Here is a 26274-nt window from a genome sequence, read left to right on the forward strand (position 1 = left end):
TCCCCACTCTGGATGAAGGAGCACAGGAGGCATCCTTGGACAGCACCATTGTCAGTCTGTGAGGAGGGGAGTGTTGGTTGCACTAGCAGATTTGAATACACTAACAAATGAAGGCAAAACTACAGCTAAAACTTAAAGTGGAGGTTCACCCTATAAAACATTTCTAACACTACATCCAGCACCGTGCTGCATATAACATGTCACTGACCTTATTTTTTTTCCCCCGTAGATATCGTTTACCCGTGGAATTCACTGCGGCTTTCCGGTAGGGAATCCCGCTCCTATTGACATGCCAATCAATTGGCATGCTAAATGACGGCGCACACAGCGCGTCACGACTTCCCGAAATAGAGCCGAGCCGACCCGAGCTTCCTTCGGGAAGTCGTGACGCGCTGTGTGCACCGTCGTTTAGCATACCAATTGATTGGCATGTCAATAGGAACGCCCACTCCCGCGGGATTCCCTACCCGGAAATCTACGGGGGGAAAAAAATAAAGGTCAGTGACATTTTATATGCAGCACGGTGCTGGATGTAGTGTTAGAAATTTTTTATAGGGTGAACCTCCACTTTAAAGCAAAACGGTAACAACTTTTTTTTTTTTTTACTTTTTGAATAAAGGTTTTACATAAATATGATCACTGTAAACACCCCGTCAGTGGTAAATGGTTTGCCCCATTCCTGTATCCGATCTGCAGGAGACCCTTAAAAACAGGCTGGCTGGATCACCAGGCTAGAAGTAGGACCGATGTCGCAGGGCAAAGTAGGATGACAGTCGTGTCATACTAGTGTGAACCCGGCCTCAGGGGCCCTGCAGCCTCATAGTCAACTCAGAGGTGAATAAAAATTCCTCCTACAAGCTTTAAGCAGACACTGATAGAAGTAGCAAGACTGCTATATACTGCTGATGAGAAATGCTATTTAGCAGTTTATATTTACTAAAATAAATGCATTTCCATGTTCTGTGTACTGTGAGAGACCAGATTTAGTAAATGCAGGCTCCTGGGGAGAGCAGATATAGTGAATGCAGGCTGCTGGGGAGACCAGATATAGTGAATGCAGGCTCCTGGGGAGAGCAGATATATGGAATGCAGGCTCCTGGGGAGACCAGATATAGTGAATGCAGGCTCATGGGGAGAGCAGATATAGTGAATGCAGGCTCCTGGGGAGAGCAGATATAGTGAATGCAGGCTCCTGGGGAGAGCAGATATAGTGAATGCAGAGTCCTGGGGAGAGCAGATATAGTGAATGCAGGCTCCTGGGGAGAGCAGATATATGGAATGCAGGCTCCTGGGGAGACCAGATATAGTGAATGCAGGCTCATGGGGAGAGCAGATATAGTGAATGCAGGCTCCTGGGGAGAGCAGATATAGTGAATGCAGGCTCCTGGGGAGACCAGATATAGTGAATGCAGGCTCCTGGGGAGAGCAGATATAGTGAATGCAGGCTCCTGGGGAGAGCAGATATATGGAATGCAGGCTCCTGGGGAGACCAGATATAGTGAATGCAGGCTCATGGGGAGAGCAGATATAGTGAATGCAGGCTCCTGGGGAGAGCAGATATAGTGAATGCAGGCTCCTGGGGAGAGCAGATATAGTGATGGCTTCTGGGGAGAGCAGATATAGTGAATGCAGGCTCCTAGGGGAGCAGATATATGTAATGCAGGCTCCTGGGGAGAGCAGATATAGTGAATGCAGGCTCCTGGGGAGAGCAGATATAGTGAATGCAGGCTCCTGGGGAGAGCAGATATAGTGAATGCAGAGTCCTGGGGAGAGCAGATATATGTAATGCAGGCTCCTGGGGAGAGCAGATATAGTGAATGCAGGCTCCTGGGGAGAGCAGATATAGTGAATGCAGGCTCCTGGGGAGAGCAGATATAGTGACTGCAGGCTCCTGGGTTTAGTAACACTTTTTTAAGGCTCCTTTCACACATGCTTTCCGATCAGGTCCGCCTGTCATTTTTTCAGGCATACCTGATCGAACACTCCATTCACTATGGAGCGGAGGATGTCAGCGGTGGAATGTCCGCTGACATCCGCCGCTATCCGATCCTGTACGTGAAATCCAGTTTGATGGTGATCCTATTTTTCATCCGTCTGGAGGATCGGATCATGATGAGAGCGGAGAGGCGGTCCGTTTTCATTCGTTCTCCCCATAGAGAACAACAGGGCTCCGATAGGTCTGTCTCTGCACAGTGAGCGGAGATGGACCTGTCATCCGCCTGCTCAGCGGAGATCATCAGAGCGATCCTCCACTGAGCAATGCGGAGTCCGCCGGGCAGGTCGCCCATGTGAAAGGACCCTTAAGTTGGGTTCTCGTCATATACTTTATATAAAAGACACAAATTATTGCAACGCTCTATTCCTTAAATTATCATGACATTTTTTTTTTTTTTTTTTTTTTATGCAATGTAACTGAATTTGTTATGTACAGCTTAACTCAGACTAGGAAAGGAAGAATAAGCAAATCGGTTATACTGCAGTGCAAGCAGGACCATTTTAATGCAAGGGCACTCCTGGGCACTGCCCAGGGGCCCCAGGTAAATGGGGGCCCCACAATAATCTTACATTACATCATACTTGCCAACTGTCCTGGATTTGCTGGGACAGTCATGCTTTTTACTAAACTGTCCTGATATGGTTGTGTCCCGGGAAGCGTCCCAGAGCCTATACCGTGCCCTCCTGATCCCAGTGTTGTGCCCTCCTGATCCCCCTGTACTGTTTTCCCTGTCTGCACCCCCCCCTGTACTGTGCCCTTTGTGTTGACTAGTCTTTGATCTATGGAATGCTTTCCTTTTGTAAAATCGATTTTTTTTTTTAATTGAAAGTACTTATGAATATATGTTTAATTCTATCAACTATTTTATACTTTATTTCTTGAAAGTAGGTGTGTAGATTGGGGGGAAGCTGGTGGGTCCCCAGTGCATTACTTTGCCCAAGGGCCCATGATGCTATTAAGACGGCCCTGAGAGCAAGTTACCGTATTTATCGGCGTATAACGCGCACTTTTTTGCCCTGAAAAACAGGGCAAAATCGTGGGTGCACGATAAACGCCGATACCTGCTTCCCGCGCTTTGTTCGAACCACTGCGCCGACATATACCGAGCGCAGTACACTCGGGTATAGTCGGGCAGGCTCAGCTCCTCTCGCGGTCACGTCGTGTGCGTCCTGTACGTCGTTTACGCGAGAGGAGCCGAGCCCGCCCGACTATACACGAGTGTACTCCGCTCAGTATATGTCGGCGCAGTGGTTCGAACAAAGCGGGGATCAAGCGGGGATGGCCGCAGAAGGACGCCGGACCGGACGAGGCCGCCGATGGACGCGCTGGACGACGGGCAGGACGCGATGGACGACGGGCAAGACACCGACGAGGGGCATCCAAACTGTAAGTATTTTTTTTTTTGCAGGAATCTTCCTTCAAATTCGGGGGTGTGCGCTATACCCCTGGGGCGCGTTATAGCCCGATAAATACGGTACATGCTGATAGACGTAGCTCCTGCATAAATAATACTTGTAACCCCAATTGAAAGATCCAGTAGGGGGGACGTTCCTCTGACCACCACCCCCTCTGCTGTCAGAATTGGGTGTTGCCTCTACTGCTTTTAGCAGGGAATCACCCCAACACCCAGCCAGGCAGGAGCAGTGTGTGCCAGCAGAGGTTGAGGGAGGCGGTGGCTGGAGGAGCCCAAATTGCTGGAGGTTTTTATGAGCGCTGTAAGGCTTTGTTTACACTACCTGTAGACGCATTTAATCAGACCAGGCTTTTGCGCCCCAAGTAACCGAGATGGTCACACGCAAATCTGTTGCGATTCAGCAGCTACAGGCAGGGCCGTCTTCATAACATCATGGGCCCCTGGGCAAAGTAATGCTCTGGGGCCCCCTACAATGGAGACCGTGCAGGTAAACATAAATCAGGTAGGTAGGGGACATCTAGGGTGTAGAGGGGTCAGAGTGCTGGGGGAAGCCCGGGCTCAAGGATCAGCTGCTTTGGGGAAAGGGCAGGGGCCCCCCATGCAGCTGGGGCCCCTGGGCAGTGCCCTCTCATTAAGACAGCCCTGGCTACAGGCAGCTGTCTGGGAGAAGGTTAGGCATCACTTGGGGGGGCAGGGTGACGATGTCAGCAAAATCAATTTCGCCACGACCATATTTTGCTGCGGCACGCTATGTGCACTGCATTACTACTCTCATTGGGGCACCCAAAGTGTTTGAGTTTGCCTCCTCACCACTTACCCCTAAATGCCAGACTACTACTCTGCAACATGGCGCATTGCGGCAGTGCAGCCCCATTCACTTGAATGCGTCGCCTTTTGGTGAGCAGTAGCAATTCACTGAACCCGACTGGGATTATAATTTCTGCCATAAAAGCACTGCGGCCACGGCATGTGTACACTCCAGGCCGCTGTTTTTCCAGCTAAAGGGGAGCAGTTAAGGGGCAGCAAAAAAAAACGCTCGGCCACATGTTTTTACCACCCCCTCAACTGCTAATGTGAATGAACCTTAAAGGTATTTTTGATTTTCTTGCCTGTCTTTGCTCGCTCCTAACCAATGTATGTCAATGAACTGAACCAACAAAAAAAAAAGGTGAAATCAAGAATTGACACTAAATTGGCCATTTACAAAACATCTTGTTGTATATTGAGGTAATCCACAACCTTGACTTGCCGCTGTCTTGACATAAATCCATAGAAACAGGCGCTTTGAATGTGTCCTAGACCGAGGTGATTATTCCCTCCTGAAAAAAAACTTCTTCTGGCACAACGGGGTCCACCCTGGAGCTCCTATATCCAGTTCTGACACCCGGCCCGGGATAGGGCCTTATTTGTAGTCCCCTGGAGGGGCAGGCGGGTCCATTACAAAAGTCATGACTTGTCCCATTCCCTAAGTGGAGAGGTTGAGTTTATGCCATACAGTGACCACCTTCTCTGGGTGGCTGATTGTGTCCGTCCATTGATTTGCCGCTTCACTGCTGTTACTGTCACTGCTGATCCACACCTGAGGAGAAGAAGAATGGGTTATACCAACTCTCCAGTATAGGCCACTGATGTCATCAGTAAATCACTTTGAATGCTGCATACATATCAATATTCTTTAGAGATTCAATCGTAAAGTAATGATTACACAACGCAACCATGATGTACAGCAGGGGTCTCCAAACTGCGGCCCGAGGGCCAGATGTGGCCCTTTGCTAGCCTTTATCCGGCCCTAGGGCACTATCCCTCTCACTGATATGAGGTACTATTCCTTCCACTGACACCAACAAGGAGAGACTATTTCTTCCACTGATACCAATGATGGGTACTATTCCTCCTACTAATAGGGGCACTACTCATCCTCCAATTGACCACCAACCCTGATGCCATATTTATTCTCACTGATGCCAAGCCCAGGACATTTTCTGCCCCCGCTGGCCACAGTCTGGCCCTTCTAAAGACAATAAACTGGCCCTTCATTTGAAAAGTTTGCAGACCCCTGATGTACAGGATTACCAAATCCATGATCATTTGTGAAAAGATCTTGTTAAAGAGGAGTTCCACCCAAAAATTGGAACTTCTGCTTTAATACGGGTATTTGCTCCTGCTTCCGGGCATAGATGGCCGAGCCACCCACGGCTATCTACACCACTTCCAGCGCCTCCTTCATCCCCCCGCTGTCTTCTGGGAGACACATAGGTCCCAGAAGACAACAGGGACCAGTGGGATTGTGCAGCATGAGTCGCGCATGCGCAGTAGGCTTCACTTCCTGATTCCCTTACCGAAGATGGCGGCGCCTCCACCCGAGAGCCGAGGGACAGTTCGGGTGCTGACATCACAGGCGCCCTGGACAGGTAAGTGTCCTTCTTTTAATTGTAGCTGCTGACTTAAAAAAATAATAATTTGGCAGAACTCCACTTTAAGTAAACCGCCGGCTTATTCAACAAGAATACAAGTTTTTATACACTTTAGAAGGAAGTCAAGGACAAGGAGGACAAGGCAGCAGCAGCACATGGAGCACGGGGGAGGGGGGGAGAAGACGGCATGGAGGGGGCAGCACCCGGAGCACGGGGGGAGAAGAAGAAGGCAGCACACGGAGCACGGGGGGGGGGGGGGGGGAGACGGCACGGAGAAGACTTGCAACTCCCCTGCCGCACCGATCACCCTGACTGCCCAGGTATCGGGTGAGGCATCGGAGCATTTCCCCCGAGTACAAGTACTCGGGGAAATGTTTGGTATATATATATATATTAATTAGGGCTGTTACTGATTACAATTTTTTAGGGCTGTGAAAATTAACTTTTAATTAATCGATTAATCATTAATTTTTTTGATCGATCAAAATCTTTTTGATTGGTACTCACCTCTCCGCCGGCTTCTGGGTCTTCAGGGAGTTCCGTCGGAGATCCAATAACGTCACGGACACCGGCGGGGCTTGCCGTGTCCATCTGAAGGGCTCCTTTGCTGTGCCTTCATATCTGCATGCCGGCGGGACCTTACTATCTGCCACACGCAAGGGCTGTTGCACTTCCCTCTATCACTTCCCTCTATCACTTCCCTCTATCAACCTGGGATTCTACAACCATCCACTGGGAGTTGTGATAGTTCCCTTCATGGGACATCTACATGCCGACGGACTGATGTTAACCTCTCCTCATCTGGATTCAGCAGTGGTATCATTGTACACATTTTTATACCAGTATCATACTTGGCTACATGTTTTTATGACTGCTTTTGGTACCATTTGGTATTACTCCGGACGCCAATTTTGTTTGGTAAACACGTCGCACGACCGGGCAATTTCAGTTAAAGCGACGCAGTGCCGAATCGCAAAAAGTGCTCTGGTCTTTGACCAGCAATATGGTCCGGAGGTTAAGTGGTTAAAGAGAACATAACCTAACCAGCGGGAACATATTTCTACCATCCAGGACCTTTCTCCTGCACTGCACTCCTGCCTGAACAACATTTAGAGTCTAATGTGCAGGCTGCAGTGGAGCTGATCTGAATGTCAGTGTCACCTTTGCGCTATTTAGTATGGTTGGGGGGGAGTATAAATTGACGAGCGTTAAAAAAAATCTGTTCATGCAACAGTCTCCATATCTATTCCAACAAGTTTGCTGTTTTTGGCTGTAAGTTTGGCTTAACTTTTGCTTGGAGATTTTTTTTTTTTTTTGCTTCCCAAGATGAGTTCACATGTACTATTCTCTACAAGTTCTAGTATATCATTAATACACAGCAGGATGTAGGTGTAATTCCTGAATGATGGGCTCATATAGGAGTTCTCCGCAGATGTTTCCACCACAGGCGCACCTGCATGTCTCCCTCCATCCCGTGTCGTTGAACTTTACCCGAATTCTGCAGAGAATCTGGCTGCCTCTCAAGACGAGGGGAGAGAACGCGAGCGCACCAGCCTTGTCTGCCGTATTGAATTCGTTACACAGAGGACCCAGTGTTCGGGACGCTGAAAAGCGGCTCTGTTACTAAGCCCAGAGTACAAAACACAAGATTACCCCTCTCATATTGTCTTCTCCTCGTCTCTGTATTCCAAATTACAAACTGTCCTTCACTGGATCCAGTCCCAGAGACTCCAATTACGCCAATATGTGAATTCCCAGGAGCAGACGTATATCAGAAATCTGCCTTGAGTGAGCCCATCTAGAGAGGATTTTCTGTGGAGGCTAAAAGCTGGTACAAGGTTTGGACCAACCCAAAACAAAGAGCTTTGCACATCAAGGTGTTTTTGCAGTAGGGCAGATCTACTAAATTGATAGCCTATCTTCCTGCAAATTTTGAAGTACGCCCCTGAAAAATGTTGGCTTGTTATCTTCTATAAAGAAAAAATATATATTCAGGCTGCAGAACCATTGGTGTGGTTAGGGTTGCCACCTGTCCCGGATTCACCTGGACAGTTTGGGTTTTAAATCATGTGTCCAGGTTTGACCATCTGAAACCCGGACACAATGTTCAGAATGGACTGTGGCTCCCCAAGTAATCAAGTATACCACAAATTCCAAGTGTACAGGTCCCCTCCCCCATACACAGGCAGGAGAGAGGTCTTGATCTGCAAGTGCTATAAAAGGTAGTAAAGGTGTATATCACACAGCATTATTACTGATGCAGGTTGAGGGGGCTCAAGGATGTCTATACGGGGTGAAGAAAAATTGCTTTTTTTTTTCTCCAAGATTGGAAACTTCTCAATTAGGTTTCGGGAGTGTGGAGTCTTTGAAGAGTTTTGGGAGGGATGAAGCCTCTAACCCTGCGTCCACATCACACATCTATCAATAAATAAATGTTTTCAGACTTCAAAACCATCGGTGTGGATGCTCTCTTTAGCTATCCATTCAAGACTTGATTTTCTCTTGTCCAGCCCACAAGTGAAATGAGAGGATATCAATCAATTCATCCACAGTGTGACAGGGCTGCCTTGTCACAATATATATCGCACAGGGTTATCACTGATGCAGGGTAAGGGGCTTTAGGATGTCTATTCAGAGTGCAGAAAACTGATTTTGCACTGCAGTTTAATCCAGGATTGGTCATTTCTGGATTGGGTTTCTAGAGTCCGGAGTCTTTAAAGAGTTTTGGGAGGCATGAAGCTTCTAACTCTGCATCCACATCACACATCTATCAAGAAATAAATGTTTTCAGACTTTAAAACCATCGGTGTGGTGCTCTGTTTACCTATCCATTCAGGCCTCAACTTTCCCTTGTCCAGCCCACAAATGAGAAAATATTAATTACTTTCCCCCATCCACAGCGTGACAGAGCCGTGCCTTGTCATGGTGTCAGTAAAGGTATATATCACACAGGGTTATCACTGATGCAGGTTGAGGGGCTCTAGATTGTCTATTCAGAGTGATGAAAACTGATTTTGCAGTTTAACCCAGGACTGGTCATTTCTGGATTGGGTTTCTAGAGTCCGGGGGCTTTGAAGAGTGTCCACATCTTACTGGAGACCAGTGGCCTGATGGTGCGGGTGTGTACTGTCAAGGCATGGTGGTTCAGGGCTCCTTGCTCTGGAGACAAACTGCTGCTAGAGCCTCCTGTGCACGTTGCACCCTTACATTAAGGGTGCACGGGCGCCCCCTCTATCCTCGCCACCCCCCTATATGGTTAATGAATAGATTTATGTGGCTGAAAATGTATGTTCTGTTGTGGTGATGCTGAAAACCGCCCACTCGTCCTCTTTGCAGCCACCCATTCAGTTCACAACATGGGGGGGGGGGGGGGGGGGGGGGGCAGAGACTTTAGGTCAGCAGACTGGTGAGAAATGTGAAGTGGGAGACATAGTGAGCAACACTACCTGTGATGATAGTTCCCATTAAAAGTCCCCACTACAGTTCTCAGATCAGCAAATGACCTTGATCAAGAGCACCTATGTTGGCTGATCAGAACTCTCCCACCAGCACTGCCACTCATCCCAACTCTCCCACCCGAACTGCCACTCATCCTAACTCTCCCACCCGAACTGCCACTCATCCCAACTCTCCCACCCGCAGCACTGCCACTCATCCCAACTCTCCCACCAGCACTGCCACTCATCCCAACTCTCCCACCAGCACTGCCACTCATCCCAACTCTCCCACCCGCACTGCCACTCATCCCAACTCTCCCACCCCCAAGGAGTAAGGGAAGGAATAAAAATAGAGAATACGTGGGGGAACAACAAATAAAAAGGGAGAGAAAGATTGAGAGAGAGCAAGAAAGATGGCTAGCTTGAGGGATGGGGGAAATAAAGAAGACATTTAGGATAGAGAGATAAAAGGGAAAGAATGGAGAACAAATGGTGGTACATACTAAAATGTACCATAAGGGGTTTTAATACTTCACAAATGTAAGGGGCGCAAATTATTTGTCTTGCCTTGGGTGTTGACAACCCATGCTACGAAAATTTTTACTGTTAGTAGGTCCCCACAACTTGGGAAATTTTATCAAGGGGTCACGGCACTATAAAGGTTGAGAACCACTGGTGTAGAGAGAATCTATTTTGCCATGAAAGGGCAAATTGAAAGATGACTTTTTCAAATTTTATTGGTGCCACGTTTTGATATTCCTCTCAATAAGGTCCATTATAAAAGATCAGAGAAAAAAACATAGGAAGGGAAATGAAGAAAAGAAAGTGTGAGAGAAATAATCCAGACCAGCAGAAGCCAGTTTGGTGAATGTTTTCAAATCTGCCATCAATTGGGTTTTCAATTTTGAATTGTTCAGACTTTCTGGACTCCTGAACCCAAATGTCTGCAGATTTGAAAACCAGTTGCCACATAATCTCTGTATAGGTTGTTGCTCACACACGAAGTCACTTATATTCAGTATCCTTCACATCCCTTACAACGGCTCAGTTTCCCCCATGTGGTATCTTGTTTCATGTTATTGTCACCAGTGTAAACTAATCCTGACTGTTACACCGACTATTTAACCTTAAGGTGTATTTAAGTAGCACAATGGATGAATGGGTTACATTTAAGAGAGTGAAATCTGCATCTGCCCCTCCTGTAATTTATACAAGTGACATTTCCTTCTCCTGGAATTTTTTTTTTTCTTTTTAAGGAGCAATGTAAAACAATCGCCCTGGTTCGATAGCTGAGCGCTTTGTGCATACCCCATGAAAGAAAGTTTTGTTGCTGGAGAGAGGAAATCTGTGCCTTTTTTTTTTTTTTTTTCTTTTTCTACTAAACGCAAAGTAAATAACCTCTCTGCCAGATTTTATGACGCACATGGGTTATTTTTTGCTAGTAGTCTTACTTGACTAAAATCAATGGCCATTGCCTTAAATACTGCCATTTAACTTTTATATGCAGAGTGCATCATGCGAAATGGCAGGATCGACTTATCACTAGCCAGAATCAAAGTGGTTGTAAAGGCAGAATTTTTTTTTTATCTTAAACGAGAAGTGTGTTTTTTTGCCCATTCATACTTGCCTAGGTGGATGCAGCATCGGTCCCCCGGTGCCTCTGCACTGAGAACCGAGCGATCGAACATAGCCGATGGCTTGGTTCTCACAGCTCCCAGAGCGGAGAGCTGCTGACTAGATTCCTCTTTTAGGCTCCTCCACACTCACTGGAGTGCTGAGCTGTGGAGGAGCAGGGAGTGGCCATCTCAGGCTCTCAGTGGCTCGCTGAGATGGGTGTCAGTCCAGGCACCCGGCGGATCCAGACTTTGTCGTGATGACACGGGCATGGGCGTCCGCTCCATAGGGCAAGGGGGGTCGTTTGCCCCCCCTGGAATCGCCAGGGAGAGCCAGGAGCAGGGCCGAACTGGCCCTGGGTCCGATTTAAGCGGTGACTGCAGCACTTCCCTCCCCTCTAGTTGTCCCTTATTTAGAGTGCCTGTCCCTCTTCTGGAATCAAATCCATTTGTCCCTCATTCCAAAAGATTCCTCTTTTAGACTTGAAACAAATATACTGTCGATATAGTGTAGTGTTTCAGTCAAGGGAAAGGGGTGCTGTGTAATGTAAAGGGGTCCAGTGATGCAGGGTGCTGTGTAATGTAAAGGGGTCCAGTGATGCAGGGTGCTGTGTAATGTAAAGGGGGCCAGTGATGCAGGGTGCTGTGTAATGTAAAGGGGTCCAGTAATGCAGGGTGCTGTGTAATTTAAAGGGGGCCAGTGATGCAGGGTGCTGTGTAATGTAAAGGGGTCCAGAGCTGTAAGGTGCTGTGTAATGTAAAGGGGTCCAGAGGTGCAGTTGTGGAGAGGGGGTACACAGTAGTGACAAAGAGATATTGAAAGATGCAGGGGGCACAGTGGGGTGTTTTTCCATATTAACGTGGGGGGGGGGCGCTTTTAACCCCTGCTAGCGGTCGAAGAAAGGGTAAAATGCAACTGTGTATCGCCGCTGCCAAAGTGCCCCCCTCTGAAAAAATTTCAGCGGACGCCCATGGACACGGGGCCTGGACTGATTCCTGTGACGTCAGCAGAGAGCGGACTTCAGCACGCTCTCTGCTGAAAACAGGTCACAGGAGTGCAAAACTAACAGCACACCTGTGACCCATAGGAGAAGCCCAGCCAAACGAACTCAGGCTGAACTTCTTTTAATGCATTCTATGCCTTCTGTGTGCAGCAGCCCCCCTAACAATTACCCAAGGTCCCTCTCTGTCCAGCGATGTCTACGAGTGTCTCCGTCGTCCATAATTCTCCTTCCTGATTGGCTGAGACACAGCAGCGGCCCCATTGCCTCCTGCTGCTGTCAAATTCAGCTAGCCAATCAGGGGAGAGGGCGGTCAGGGCTCTGTGTCTGAATGGAGCTGTGACTCAGGTCAGGTGCCCCCATAGCAAGCTGCTTGCTGTAGGGGTGCTAAACAGGAGGGAGGGGCCAGGATCACAGAAAAGGGACCCGAGAAGAGGAGGATCCAGGCTGCTCTGTGCAAATCCACTGCAACAGAGCAGGTAAGTATAACAAGTTTATTTTCATAGAAGAAAAAAAACAAGACTTTACAATCACTTTTAAGATCGCCAGGAGAAATAACCTGAGATATGCAGACGATACCACACTAATGGTAGAAAGTGAAGAAGAACTAAAGAGTCTCTTAATCAGGGTGAAAGAGAGCGCAAAAGCTGGCCTGAAATTGAATATTAAGAAAACTAAGATCATGACAACCAGTCCCATCACTCCTTGGCAAATAGGAGAAGAAATGGAAACAGTGACAGATTTTATCTCCCTAGGATCCAAGATCACGACAGACGGTGACCATAGCCATGAAATTAAGAGACTCTTGCTTCTGGGGAGGAAAGCAATGCCAAACCTAGACAACATAAAAATCAGAGACATCACCCTACCGACAGTGTTGTATAGCCAAAGCTATGTTATTCACAGTAGTAACCTATGGCTGTGACAGTTGGACCATAAGGAAAGCTGAACGCCAAAGACTTGATGCTTTTTAACTATGGTGTTGGAGAAGGCTCTTGAAAGTCCCTTGGATGGCAAGAAGCTCAAACCAGTTAATCTTGAAGAAAATAAACCCTGAATATTCACTGCAAGGACAGATCCTGAAGCTGAAATTCAAATACTTTGGCCACCTAATGCAAAGAGAGGACTCATTGGAAAAGACCCTGATGCTGGGAAACCTGGAAGGAAAAAGGAGAAGAGGACGACCGAAAACAAGATGGCTAGATAGCATCATCGAAACAATGAACATGAAGTTAAGCAAGCAGAAAAGCCTGGTGCGCAATGGTCCACGAGTTCACAAAGAGTCGGACGCGACTGAACAACAACAAATCCCTGACAATCAAAACTCATGCAGTTTCTTTGTGGTATCAAATGATTGCACAAACAATTTGGAGCATTGTGCTACTATTGGTAATTAAACAGTTCGTTTGCACACCCCCAATGGAGCAGAACATTTTAAAAATTTCTGCCGCTATTACTTAAAGCAGGGGTCTCCAAACTTTCTAAGCAAAGGGCCAGTTTACTGTCCTTCAGGTTTTAGGAGGGCCAGACTAGGGTTGGTGGGAGTAGAAAATGTCTTGGTGTCCAGTGGGAGTAAACCATGCCCTGGAGGAATGGAGTAAACCATGCCCTGGAGGAATGGGAATAGTGAATAGAATAGTGCCCCATTGTTGGTGTTAATGGAAAGAATACTGCCCCATCGTTGCTGTCAGTGGGAGAAATAGTGGTCCATTGTTGCTGTCAGTGGGAGAAATAGTGGCCCATTGTTGCTGTCAGTGGGAGAAATGGTGGCTTATTGTTGCTGTCAGTGGGAGAAATGGTGGCCCATTGTTGGTTTCAGTGGGAGAAATAGTGGCCCATCATTGGTGTCAGTGGGAGAAATAGTGGCCCATTGTTGCTGTCAGTGGGAGAAATCGTGGCCCATCGTTGGTGTCAGTGGGAGAAATAGTGGCCCATCGTTGGTGTCAGTGGGAGGAATAGTGGCCCATCGTTGGTGTCAGTGGGAGAAAAAGTAGACCATTGTTGGTATCAACTGAAGGTATTGTGTCCTTTTTGATAGTGCTCCATATGCCCCATTGTTGGTGTCAGTGGATGGAATGGTTCCCCAAGGGCCAGATAAAGGCAAACAAAGGGCCGCAGTTTGGAGACCTCTGACTTAAAGCTATAATCTAGGTTCACCCTAACCAGTCTTTAAATGTCCCACCCTCAACACCTATGCTGTCCAACCTGTGTAATTTTTTTTTTTTTAATTATGTACACTTTCCTATTTTAAGTCTGCTCTGGTCCAGTTCTAACCCCCCCCCCCCCCCCCCCCAGGCAGCTGCAGGGGAGGAGAGAAGACGATCAACAACGGCTGGGAATACCTGCTTAGGGTGATGTCACCTATAGGCTCCCGTGCCCCAGACATTTTTGGTGCTCGCTTCTCTGGCTGACACAGGGGAGCCAGATCACATAACCGGACCTCTGGACATTCTGTTAATTGCGGTTACCATGCTGGAGTTCTAGCATATAATCGCAGGCTGGATGCAATCCCAAGTTTTAATGTACCCTTAGCGATTTCTCTGGTCAGCCGATGAAGAACTATCCTCTAGCGCAGTGATGGCAAACCTTGGCACCCCAGATGTTTTGGAACTACATTTCCCATGATGTTCAATTACATTGCAGAGTCCATGAGCATCATGGGAAATGTAGTTCCAAAACATCTGGGGTGCCAAGGTTCGCCATCACTGCTCTAGCGGCTCCCTCCAGCTTTATCTACAAGACAGATAATCATTCCAATTTTGCTCTGAAATGCAATGGTGATAAATTGCCCATTACCTGACCAATGAAATGTTTCCTTCTGACGGAACTCCGGCTATACAGTTTGATAAGAAAGTTAATTCCTTCTTCTTTCTGTGTCAATGGGAACAGCATGTTCTCCCCCCAGTTCACCTGTCCATTCGACTGCTTTAACGATCGTGTTTTCTTCTTGTACAGGAGCCCCTCTATACTGAACATTTCGGCCTTGACGTAGAAACCTGAAGGAACAGCGGGCAAAGCAGTGGAGGTTACCATTGTGTGTGCGGGAGGGCTCCTCTTTCTGCTAAAACTTTTATCCTGAGCTCAAATTCCCTGAAACCTACTTTTTGGGTTAAAGCGGGGGTTCACCCAAATTTTTTTTTTAATTTTACACACATTAGATCCAGCATAGTTAGGGCATTTCAATTCTGCGTTTTTTATTCCCTCTGTACATACCTTTTATATTCTGTTTTTCTCCAGGGCATCCGGGTTCCGATGACTGCAGGGCTGGGCGTTCCTATGCTTCCGTTGGATGATTGACGGCTTGTGAAACAGGTGACCTGCCGCACAACGCGCGTCACCAGATGTCGGAAAATACCCGAGCTGCAAGTCGGCACTATACGGCGCCTGCGCAGTGAGCTCTACACGGCGGGCGCAGGCGCCGTATAGTGCCGACTCGCAGCTCGGCTATTTCCGGAAATCTGGTGACGCACGTTGTGCGACAGGTCACCTGTTTCACAAGCCGTCAATCATCCAACGGAAGGATAGGAACGCCCAGTCCCGAAGTCATCGGAACCCTGAAGCTGGGATAGGAACGCCCAGTCCCGGAGACATCAGAACGCGGAAGCCCTGGACAAAATCAGGATATAAAGCAGGGATATGCAATTAGCGGACCTCCAGCTGTTGCAAAACTACAAGTCCCATCATACCTCTGCCTCTGGGTGTCATGCTTGTGGCTGTCAGAGTCTTGCTATGCCTCATGGGACTTGTAGTTCTGCAACAGCTGGAGGTCCGCTAATTGCATATCTCTGATATAAAGGTAAGTGCAAAGAAAAAAAAAAAATGCCAAAATGAAATTACCTTACTATGCTGGCTCTAATGTAAAAAAAATACGTTTTTTTCGGGTGAACCTCCACTTTAAGATGACTGAAGATCTAAATCTAAGGAAAATAAATTCTAGTTTCCCCCTAACAGGAACCTGTAGTCAGGCAATGTAGAATCAATTATTTACATATTCTTAACAAGCGGTAAGGCTAAGTTCACACTTGTTCTTTGAAAAGTGGATAACAGCCACGTGTGTTGACGAGCATATTTCACCGGACTTATGCAGCATGGCATCTTTGACTTAAAGTGGAGTTCCGGCCACAATTTCACTTTTTAAATATAAATACCCCTGTAATACACAAGCTTAATGTATTCTTGTAAAGTTAGTCTGTAAACTAAGGTTCGTTTTGTTAGGTTGTTGCAGCATTTAGACACTTTATAAAATAGAAATTGACTGGGGCCATCTTAAGTGTGGGCATCATGAAGCCAGACTGTATGACTTCCTGGATTTCAGCCTCGCACATGCTCAGTGCTGCACAAGCAGTGTCAGATCAGGTTTCAGCACCTGTGCTGTCCAAGTCACATGATTCTTTGAGACTGGGGAGTGCACAGACTCCTGGAAAGTTACACCCACTACATTCCCAGGAGTCTGTGCGGTGTAGGTTAGGAAGCTTAAGCACCTAGGTGCAGGAAGTGGGAAGATTAACTATTCTGCCTAGCAACAACACTTTGAAGGCATCCAAAAAACAAAAAAAAAATTTGTAAAGGACTAATGACATTTTTTTTAAAACTACTGATGTAATGTTATATTTATGGGTGGAACTCAACTTTAAATGGACAAGTTTGACAGGCAGTGCTGCCTGTCAACTCTGAACTGACCCTACAATTAAGCCCCCCGTGGGCAGGGCGTAATGTGTCGGGAGAGGCGTGGCCTTCTGGCAGACACATGCAGGCTGAAGCTGATCTTGATTCTCATGGTATGGTGGCTTGTTGGAAGAGCGGCATCTTCTTCATTTGATGTATGTATTGCTCTGGATTGGCATTTTGCTAGCCTGCACCCCTCATTTGTTTACATAGGCAGACCACTGTTCTGCCTTTCCTCCAAACGATCGGCGGGGTGTCGGCGGCCATTGCGGCAGCCGGATTCGCTAATGGCTCCCGCTGTGATTGGAGGTGCGCCCCAGATCGCATGCACAAAATCACATATGGTCTGGAGATGGTTAAAGCTATTTGGGGGGGGGGGGGGAGGGCGCAAAGGATAGAGTTTGGAGAAGACAGAGGATGTGTAAGACATACGTACTTATAGACAGCGGCGTTAGTGAGCTGGGTAGGTGCTGAGCTTTGAGAATTTGGAGCTGGATGCGATTGTTTATAGCCTGGAAGCATGTCCCAACCTGGAGCTCCGCTTGGCAAGACTGTGGAGAGAAGAAGTCAAGCAGGCAATCAGATAATGACAATTCTTCACTGCAATAAAAGTGCAAATAATATTCAAACTATGAGCTTTCTGTCACCTGTCTACCTTTTTAAAGAGTCTACACCCAACCCCCAAATACATTGTATTGTCTGAGAGCACCAGGGGTCAAGTCCTGGGGAAAAAAGTGTAGGAACTCCCACCCAAAAAATGATACGCTCATATGCATAATTACTAAACCGCATGTTTTTTTTTTTCGATCCACTGTACCTTGGTAATCTTTTATGTTACTGGCCGCTTATTGTATATGGATTCATGGGGTAAAGTGCGGGTATTCCGTCACTTCCTCGATGCCGCAATGTCTCCTGGGAGCTTTTGTCATTGTTCCCAGGAGACATTGAGGAGGTCTGCCGCGAGTTATCGCGGGATTTAGAAAGAAGTGACTCGAGCTGGGCATCGCCGCTTCGTGAAGGATTGGCTCGGGCGGCTCGGCTTCAAAGGGAACTGCGTTCCTGCTGTGAAAAAAGTGCAGGGACGCCGTTCCCACGCGTTCCTGCAGGACTTGAGCCCTAGAGAGCACCATTTAACACCGCAAGGAAAGGTTACATTGCATTTATGAAGAAAAAGGTTGGCGAGAGCACACCACTCCATCATTAGGTACCTCCCAGTCACACCTGCCCTTTATCCATCAGCATACATGTGCTTCCACTGAGGAGACTTTACATTTTAGAGTTAGGACTGCAGTACACAGAGACCCTTGACGGGGCCTGCAGCTTACACATGCATTTGCAAATGCGTGCAGCTAAACCTCTGTTTTTAACGCATACTGTTAGACAGGTGAATTTGGTTGGTTGCCGATTGGTCGGTAAGTTTGAGCTTGGATAGTCTATGTTGTTTTTGTATGTATACGCACCCATTCTTAAAGTTGCAGCGACTTTGAAAAGTTGCCTGAACTACTATGATGCGGCTTTGGTCCATGTGAATGTAAAGCCGGATCAAAATCGCACCAAAAGTCATGCTTCAAAGTCGCACTTTAAGTTGTGTGATTTTTGGAGACACACTAATGTGAATAGAGCTTAAAGCGGAGGTTCACCCTAATTATCAAGTTTGTCTCAATCATAGCAGTACCCATTGTCCAAGCAGAATCTGTTGTTTTTTTTTTTTTTTTTCAATGTGATTGCTTACCTTGCTAAGCCAGCATCTAGTGTTACTTCCGGGATCCTTTCCCTGCGGGAGTGGGCGTGTATTTCGTTTTCCCCGACCGTGCGCTATGTGTCCTGGGAGTGATGTATCGAGCCTCCCAGTAGACGCTCTGTACTGAAATCCCGCGCTATCTCGCGGGTCACGTGACGGCAACTGTGTAGTGTTGACGGCGCCGCTCGCCGTCAACACTGCACATTCACCGTATCCCGGAAGCATTTGCTTTGTGGGCTTCAGACTGCCCACAAGCAAGATGGAAACGTCCATCACAAATTTTTATTAACTATCGTTTCCTGCTGAATGACTTTTTCGGACGGCTAAAGTATTAGGACACGCGAGTGCAGGATTAAACAAGGTAACACCGGCACAATCGTTTAAAAAAAATACCCGCGGAACCCCCGCTTCGGGAGTTCAACGAAAAAATTATTTTTAACATTAGATTGATGCTCATTTTGTCAAGGGGAATCTGGTAGTTTTTTTAAAATCAAAGCCATACTTACTGTTTTAGAGAGCGATCTTCTCCGCCTCTTCGGGGTATGGTCTTCGGGACTGGGCGTTCCTATTTGATTGACAGGCTTCCGACAGTCGCTACTTTCGGAAAATCGTGACGCGATGTATGCGAACGTCGGAAGCCTGTCAATCAAATAGGAACGCCCAGTCCCGCAGCCCATACCCGAAAGCGGCGGAGAAGATCGCTCTCTAAAACGGTAAGTACGGCTTCGATTTTAAAAAAAATACCCGATTCCCCTTGACAAAATGAGCCTCAATCTAAGGTTAAAAATTAACTTTTCGGGTGAACCTCCACTTTAAGTATGAAAATGTATTGTAATATGTTTAGATTATACAATAGGGGCAGTAATACTGTATGTGGGCAATGATCAAATATTTTCATACAGGGAAATGTTACAAAATGTTTCCAATGTGTCTTCATCGAATCTTAGCCCTGGGATTGGCTCCGCAGCTGCTTTGTTTACATTTACTAAGTGCAGGAGATAAGGCGAGTGTCTGTGAAAGGTCACAGAGAACAATAAAAAAGAGCAAATAATTATATATCCATTAGCTCAGAGATATGTTATTGTAAATTTCCTCCATTGAACTGCGTGTTCCGTGAAGTGTCATAAAACACCTGCCACGTCTGGAACTTCACATCGATCCTGAGAATAAAACTGTGTACACACAGCCCCGAAACTTCAAAGATTCCTTCTTTTGAAAGATAAAATGTCTTGTACTGACGTCACACCAGAGAGGCAGAGAGTAGTAATATGTTCCAGGTATACCACACCTGAGAGGATAAATACGGATCCTTCTCAGATGTGTATAGAAGGGCATATGTTTCAGGAATGCATCAGCTAGACCAGTGTTTCTCAACTCCCGTCCTCAAGGCGCCCCAACAGGTCATGTTTTCAGGCTTTCCATTATTTTGCACAGGTGATTTGATCAGTTTCACTGCCTTAGTGATTACCACAGCCATTTCATCTGAGGGAAATCCTAAAAACATGACCTGTTGGGGCGCCTTGAGGACTGGAGTTGAGAAACACTGGGCTAGACTTTCAGGAAAATGCTGAGACGTATTCTAGTCGTCCTGTCCTTACCGTAAACTAAACTAGCAATAATGGGCAACTGTTTTTAAATCTGACTTTCAGCCTTGCCTTCAATCCTACACAGTTATATGCAAAAGATAGTGCAGCGCTAGTAAAAAAGTCCATCAAATAGTCATCCCAGTGATTTTCAGAAAGTGACTTGATGCAAACACATGCAGGTGATGAACGTGGAATAATGGAACACCTCCACCAATATCAGAAATGGCCGCTCACCTCCCAAGGTGGACCCTCTGTTAGATAGGGTCAAATGCGCATTCCCATAGGGATACAATACAGGCTAAACTGCAACAGCGATCAATCCAAGAACCAGCGCAGATATATGCCAATGGAATGTGGGTCCATTCATAAAAAAAAGATGACATACCATAGTGCTCTCCTCTGCTGCATCTTCCAGCAACGTCTCCTATCTACTTCCTCCCGACTCACCTGCACAGTTGTACCGGCTCCTCTCCTGGGCTGAAATGGCTTAGGCCCCTTTCACACTTGTGCGACTTGGGACTGCAAAGTTTCATGACAAGTCGTTCCCCATCATTTCCAATGAGTACCATTCATATCTGTGCGACTTCAAGTCGTGCCGACTTCTTCAAAGTAGTCCCTGTACTACTTTGGTTCGACTTTCATGCGAGTTGAGGTCAATAGACCTCAAGTTTACACAGGCATTTCCTGAAATCGCGTCAAAATCAAAAGCCTCAAAAATTGCGCGACTTAAGTCACAGCATTGCGAAAGGGGCCTTACTCTGATTTCACTGCACACTGTGGGCTTCTCACTATGTGCATTGCAAGCTGCTGCAAGTCTCGCCTCATTTGCTGCCAGGAGGACCCACAGCATCATCTAGGGCTCAAAATTCCAAGTCCTGAGCTACTAGCCAGGCCTTAAGAGTTACCCGCCACCAGTTGCCCCGCCCCTAAACACACCTTGTAAATTATCTAATGAAATGACACTGTTAAATGTTTTATGCAGAATTATTTTACAAAAATAAATATTAGCAACTACTTTTAACAGTATTAACATAAAGCATATCAGTACTGCCTTATCAGTGTCCATTAGTGCAGCATATCAGTGCCCATCATTGCCGCCTCATCGGTGCAGCTGATCAGTGCCCAGCAGTGCATCATTAGTGCAGCACCATCAGTGCAGCCTCATCAGTGCCCAGTGTCCGGAATCTCCTTCCTCATTGGTTGAAACAGCAGTGGGAAGCCATTGGCTCCCGCTGCTGTCAATCAAAGTCAGTGATCCAGTGAGGACAGAGGGGGCGGGCTGAGCCACAGCTCCATGTCTGAATGGACACACAGAGCAGCAGCTCAGCTTGGGTGCCCCCTTAGTAAGCTGCTTGCTGTGGGGGGCAACTCGGCTGGTGAAATGGACCCAAGAAGAATCTCCTTCCTCAATGGTTGAAACAGCAGTGGGAAGCCATTGGCTCCCGCTGCTGTCAATCAAAGTCAGTGATCCAGTGAGGACAGAGGGGGCGGGCCGAGCCACAGCTCCACGTCTGAATGGACACACAGAGCAGCAGCTCAGCTTGGGTGCCCCCTTAGTAAGCTGCTTGCTGTGGGGGGCAACTCGGATGGTGGAATGGACTCAAGAAGAGAGGATATGGGCTGCTCTGTGCAAAACCGCTACAAAGAGGAGGCAAGTATAATTGTTATTTTTAAACGGGAAAAAAAAGAGAGACTTTAGTATCACTTTAAGCTGCCAGGAGAAAAGGTGTTCAGAGAAGTCGGGCAAACGTCCAATGTTCATGAGGCCCAAAGCAGATCTCAATCCTTGTAATAACCATCGTCGCGTGTTCGGTTCATTGAACAGGCCGGTTGGTGAGGATCAATTTATATGCCTCCGTCGGTCACGGTGGAAATATTACATAGAAAGTTTGCTAAATAAAACGTTTCTGATTTGACGCTATCTTCCCCCAGACTTTTATAAAACCTTCAAACTATGTTTCGTAAAGTCATTGGAGATGACCGTATCGTGACCAGCCTAGACTGGCGATGTCTACGTTTTGCTCACCGACATTTTGGAAGAAGGGACAACATCCAGCCAGTGGTCGGTCTCTCTCTCACTGAGGTCCCGCAGCGATATCGAACACTTGCTGATCGTTCTCTTTCGTGGCGTCAGGCTGAGGACCTTGAAGACCAGCCTCACTTTCTGTAGGGTTTGTAACTTAATGGCGAACACAAATGTCTCCATGAACTCCATGTCCTGCAAAGAAAGATGGTAAATTCATGCAAAGAAAAAAATTAATTTAATGGATAAATCAGTTTGCCAGTTTCTGGCAGTTATGACATTTGCTATACAAGTAAAACCTTGGTTTGAGAGTAACTTGGTTTGAGAGCGTTTTGCAAGACAAGCAAAATGTTTTAATAAATTTTGCCTTGATATACAAGCGATGTCTTGATATAAGAGTAGCGTCACGTCACAACTGAGTATAAAAAAAAAGACAGGAGCCTCTAAGGCCGCGTACACACAGTCGTTTTTTGTGATGGAAAAAAAACATTTTTAAAAACTTCATTTAAAATGACTGTGTGTGGGGAAAACGTTGTTTTACGTCTTCTGAAATACGAAAAAAAAAATTCGAGCATGTTTAAATTTTTTATGTAGTTTTAAAGTGACGTTTTTAAACCCGCGCATGCTCAGAAGCAAGTTATGACGCAAGCTTGAATGGAACAGAGTGCCGCCGTACGTGCTGAACGTAACCGCGCTTTGCTAGAGCATTTTGAATAAATGACGGTGTGTAGGCAACGTCGTTTTTTAAAATGAAGTTTGAAAAACTTAGTTTTTTTTCATGCTAAAAAATTACGTTTTTTTTCATCACAAAAAAACGACCATGTGTACATGGCATCAGTGTAGCAATATGGTTACATTTAATGAAGGTACAACATTTAGCAACTTATTGCTACACTTAGAGGTGCCTCTCTTCTCTTTTATACCCTGTAAAAAAATGCTTTGATATACAAGTGCTTTGGACTACAAGCACGTTTCTGGAACCAATTATGCTCGCAAGCCAAGGTTTTACTGTATATAGTCGGCTAGTGTGGACTCTATACATCTCTGCAATACGTGCACATCTTCTCATGTTGTATCCCTAGGGTTGCAAGTACAAAAGAATACCAGTTGATTAGTAAGAAATACAGGGCCAGATCCACGTAGACCGGGCGCAACTTAACTTTCCCGATTTAAGTTACACCGCCGCAATTTTTCCAAGTTAGTGCCCGATCCACAAAGCACTTACCTGGAAATTTGCAGCGGTGTAACTTAAATCTGTCCGGCGCAAGGCGGGCCCAATCGAATGGGGCGAGTCCCATTTAAATTGGGCGCGCTCCCGCGCCAGACGTACTGCGCATGCTCCGTCGGGTAAATTACCCGATGTGCATTGCGCTAACTGACGTCGCACCGACGTCATTTGCTTAGACGTTAACGTAAATGGCGTCCAGCGCCATTCACGGACGTCTTACGCAAACGACGTTGAGGTTTAAATTTCGACGCGGGAACGATGGCCATACTTATCATGGCTTAAGAGAACTAGGGCTCAGCCCTAGTTTTACGCGGCGTAACCCGACGGAAACTACGTAGATTTAGATCGACGGGCCGTTCGGGGATCGCCGTAAGTCTTCATTTGCATATTCTACGCCGGCCACCTAGCAGCCGGCCTAGAATTGCATCCTTAAGATCCGACAGTGTAATTCAATTACACCTGTCGGATCTTAGGGCTAGCTATGCGTAACTGATTCTATGAATCAGTCGCATAGTTAGAAACAGAGATACGACGGCGTATCAGTAGATACGCCATCGTATCTCGTTTGTGGATCTGGCCCACAATTCCTTTCTGGCCCTGTCTATTAAATTACATAACTCGTCTATTTTTTTGCACAGTGCCACCCTTCGCTGGCTGCCATACATCAGAGGGTAATTTTGGCTCCTCCCGCTACTCTCCTTAGATCGGGGAAGGAGAGCAGTGGGAAGTCACATGAACACGCTGTGAGGCTGTGGAAGAATTTTTTTATGATTCTAATTTGAATAAAAACTGACATACTGTATTTTATATATTCCTAAAACAGAGGGGGTGCATTTTATATATGTGACCTTGCAAACACTTTTAAGTTAAAGGGGTTGTAAAGGTACAATTTTTTTTTCCTTAAATATCTTCCTTTTCCTTAGTGCAGTCCTCCTTCACTTACCTCATCCTTCCATTTTGCTTTTAAATGTCCTTATTTCTTCTGAGAAATCCTCACTTCCTGTTCTTCTGTCTGTAACTCCACACAGTAATGCGAGGCTTTCTCTCTGGTGTGGAGTGTCGTGCTCGCCCCCTCCCTTGGACTACAGGAGAGTCAGGACTCTCTCTAGGTTGCAGATAGAGAAAGGAGCTGTGTGTTAGTGGGCGTCCTGACTCTCCTGTAGTCCAAGGGAGGGGGCGAGCATGACACTCCACACCAGGGAGAAAGCCTCGCATTACTGTGTGGAGTTACAGACAGAAGAACAGGAAGTGAGGATTTCTCTGAAGAAATAAGGACATTTAAAAAGCAAAATGGAAGGATGAGGTAAGTGAAGGAGGACTGCACTAAGGTAAAGGAAGCTATTTAGGAAAACAAAAAATTCCTTTACAACCCCTTTAATTATCTTGTTCCATCGTATTTGTCAAATGTTTGGCAAATTGGTTTTCAGAATTTGTTTCGTATTTTTGGATTAATTTCTAAGAGTCGGTTCAGCCGCCTGACGGGTCGCTTCCCATGTAATGCAATGGGAGCGTCCTAATCGGAGCCACGCAAGTCGCTCCGACTTAGAAATGTACTCCCTGTACGACTTCGGGGGCGACTTGCATTGACTTCTATACAGAAGTCGTCTTGCAAATCGCCTCTGAAGGCGTCCTCAGGACGACTTGCAGAGCCGCCCCCGGAGTCGTGCCGCATATGTGTGAACCGACCCTTTTAGTCTTCCAAATTGATTTTGTATTTCGCACGTCATTTTGGAAGATTGACTTTATTCGTTTTAACACGTTTAATTCGTTATTTCGGGAGATTACTTTTGCACCCTTTTTGGGTTGAATGGAGGTGGATCTATCAGAATCATAGCATAACAAATGGAATGAAATTATTCTTGGATTCATGCGTTATGTTATGATTTGGAGATTGAGATCGGATCCACCTCCATCCAACCCAAACATATAAGTAGGAATCCTCTTATTTCACTTGTACCTTCCTGTATTGTAATATGTTTCCATTTCATATATAGTGCATTTTTTATAATGAAAAATGGTAATGCAACATAAAAACAAAATGGATCCGAATTAATTTGGATTATTCGTTATGTCATTACGTTATTTTGGATGCTTCAAACATTAACCGCTTGCCGACCAGCCGCCGTCATTATACTGTGGCAGGTTAGCTCTCCTGGGCGAATCGCCGTAGGTGTACATCAGCCGCTTTAAGAGCGATAGGGGGCGCATGCCGTGACGCTGTAGCTGATGCGCATGGCTCCACAGAGAGCCAGAATGGGGATCTGTGTATGTAAAACAGATCGCCGTTCTGACAAGGGAGTAGAGAGAGAACTCCCTAGGGAACACTTAACCCCTTGATCGCCCCCTAGTGTTAACCCCTTCCCTGTCAGTGACGTATCTCAAAAAATGGCACGGTCATTAAAGCAAATCCTTCCGGTTAACAAAAGACCCAAACTATTGCATCAAGTCATCCAAATTATTAGAATAAATATGATGATCGATGTTTTGTTATAATTTTTTCGGATTCGTTGAAATTCGTTACAGTTGTGATTTTAAGATTCGGATACATCTGACTTTCCAAATAATGAAGATTTTTGTCTGCATTTTAGATTCGTGATGAAACGAACCGCACATGTCTACTGACCACCATGGCTAATGCCGCGTACACACGATCGGTCAAACCGATGAGAACGGTCTGATGGACCGTTTTCATCAGACCAAACCGATCGTGTGTGGGCCCCATCGGTTATTTATCCATCGGTTAAAAAAATTCAATCTTGTTTTAAATGTAACCGATGGATACCTAACCGATAGAAATAAAAACGATCATTAGTAGGCACGTCCATCAGTTAAAAATCCACGCATGCCCAGAATCAAGTCGACGCATGCTTGGAAGCATTGAACTTTGTTTTTTTTCAGCACGTTGTTGTGTTTTACGTCACCGCGTTCTGACACAATCGTTTTTTTAGCTGATGGTGTGTAGGCACGACGGACCATCAGTCAGCTTCATCGGTTGACCGATGGAAAAATCCATCAGACCGTTTTCATCGGATGGACCGATCGTGTGTACGCGGCATAATACTTTTGCAATTATATTCCATAGACCACCACAGATGGGAACATGGGGCCAGATTCACAGCTGAGATACGACGGAGTATCTCAGATACTCCGTCGTAT

At 46.4% G+C, this 26274-nt stretch overlaps 1 protein-coding gene across 3 annotated transcripts in view; it reads right to left on the bottom strand.

Moving 5' to 3' along the window:
* Positions 1-4609: 4609 nt before the first annotated feature.
* TC2N (tandem C2 domains, nuclear) overlaps positions 4610-26274 on the bottom strand; it is a 92838-nt gene continuing 71173 nt past the window's right edge. For all 3 annotated transcript variants that reach the window (XM_040333332.1, XM_040333333.1, XM_040333331.1), the window contains 4 exons: positions 21894-22085; positions 16977-17091; positions 14672-14871; positions 4610-4989 (listed from right to left, as the gene is read on the bottom strand). In XM_040333332.1, coding sequence (XP_040189266.1) covers positions 4876-4989; positions 14672-14871; positions 16977-17091; positions 21894-22085 — 621 coding nt within the window. In that variant the 3' untranslated portion in view covers positions 4610-4875. The remainder of the gene's footprint in view (positions 4990-14671; positions 14872-16976; positions 17092-21893; positions 22086-26274) is intronic.

Source organism: Rana temporaria, chromosome 13 (genome assembly GCF_905171775.1).
Source record: "Rana temporaria chromosome 13, aRanTem1.1, whole genome shotgun sequence".
NCBI classification, from domain to species: Eukaryota; Metazoa; Chordata; class Amphibia; order Anura; family Ranidae; genus Rana; species Rana temporaria.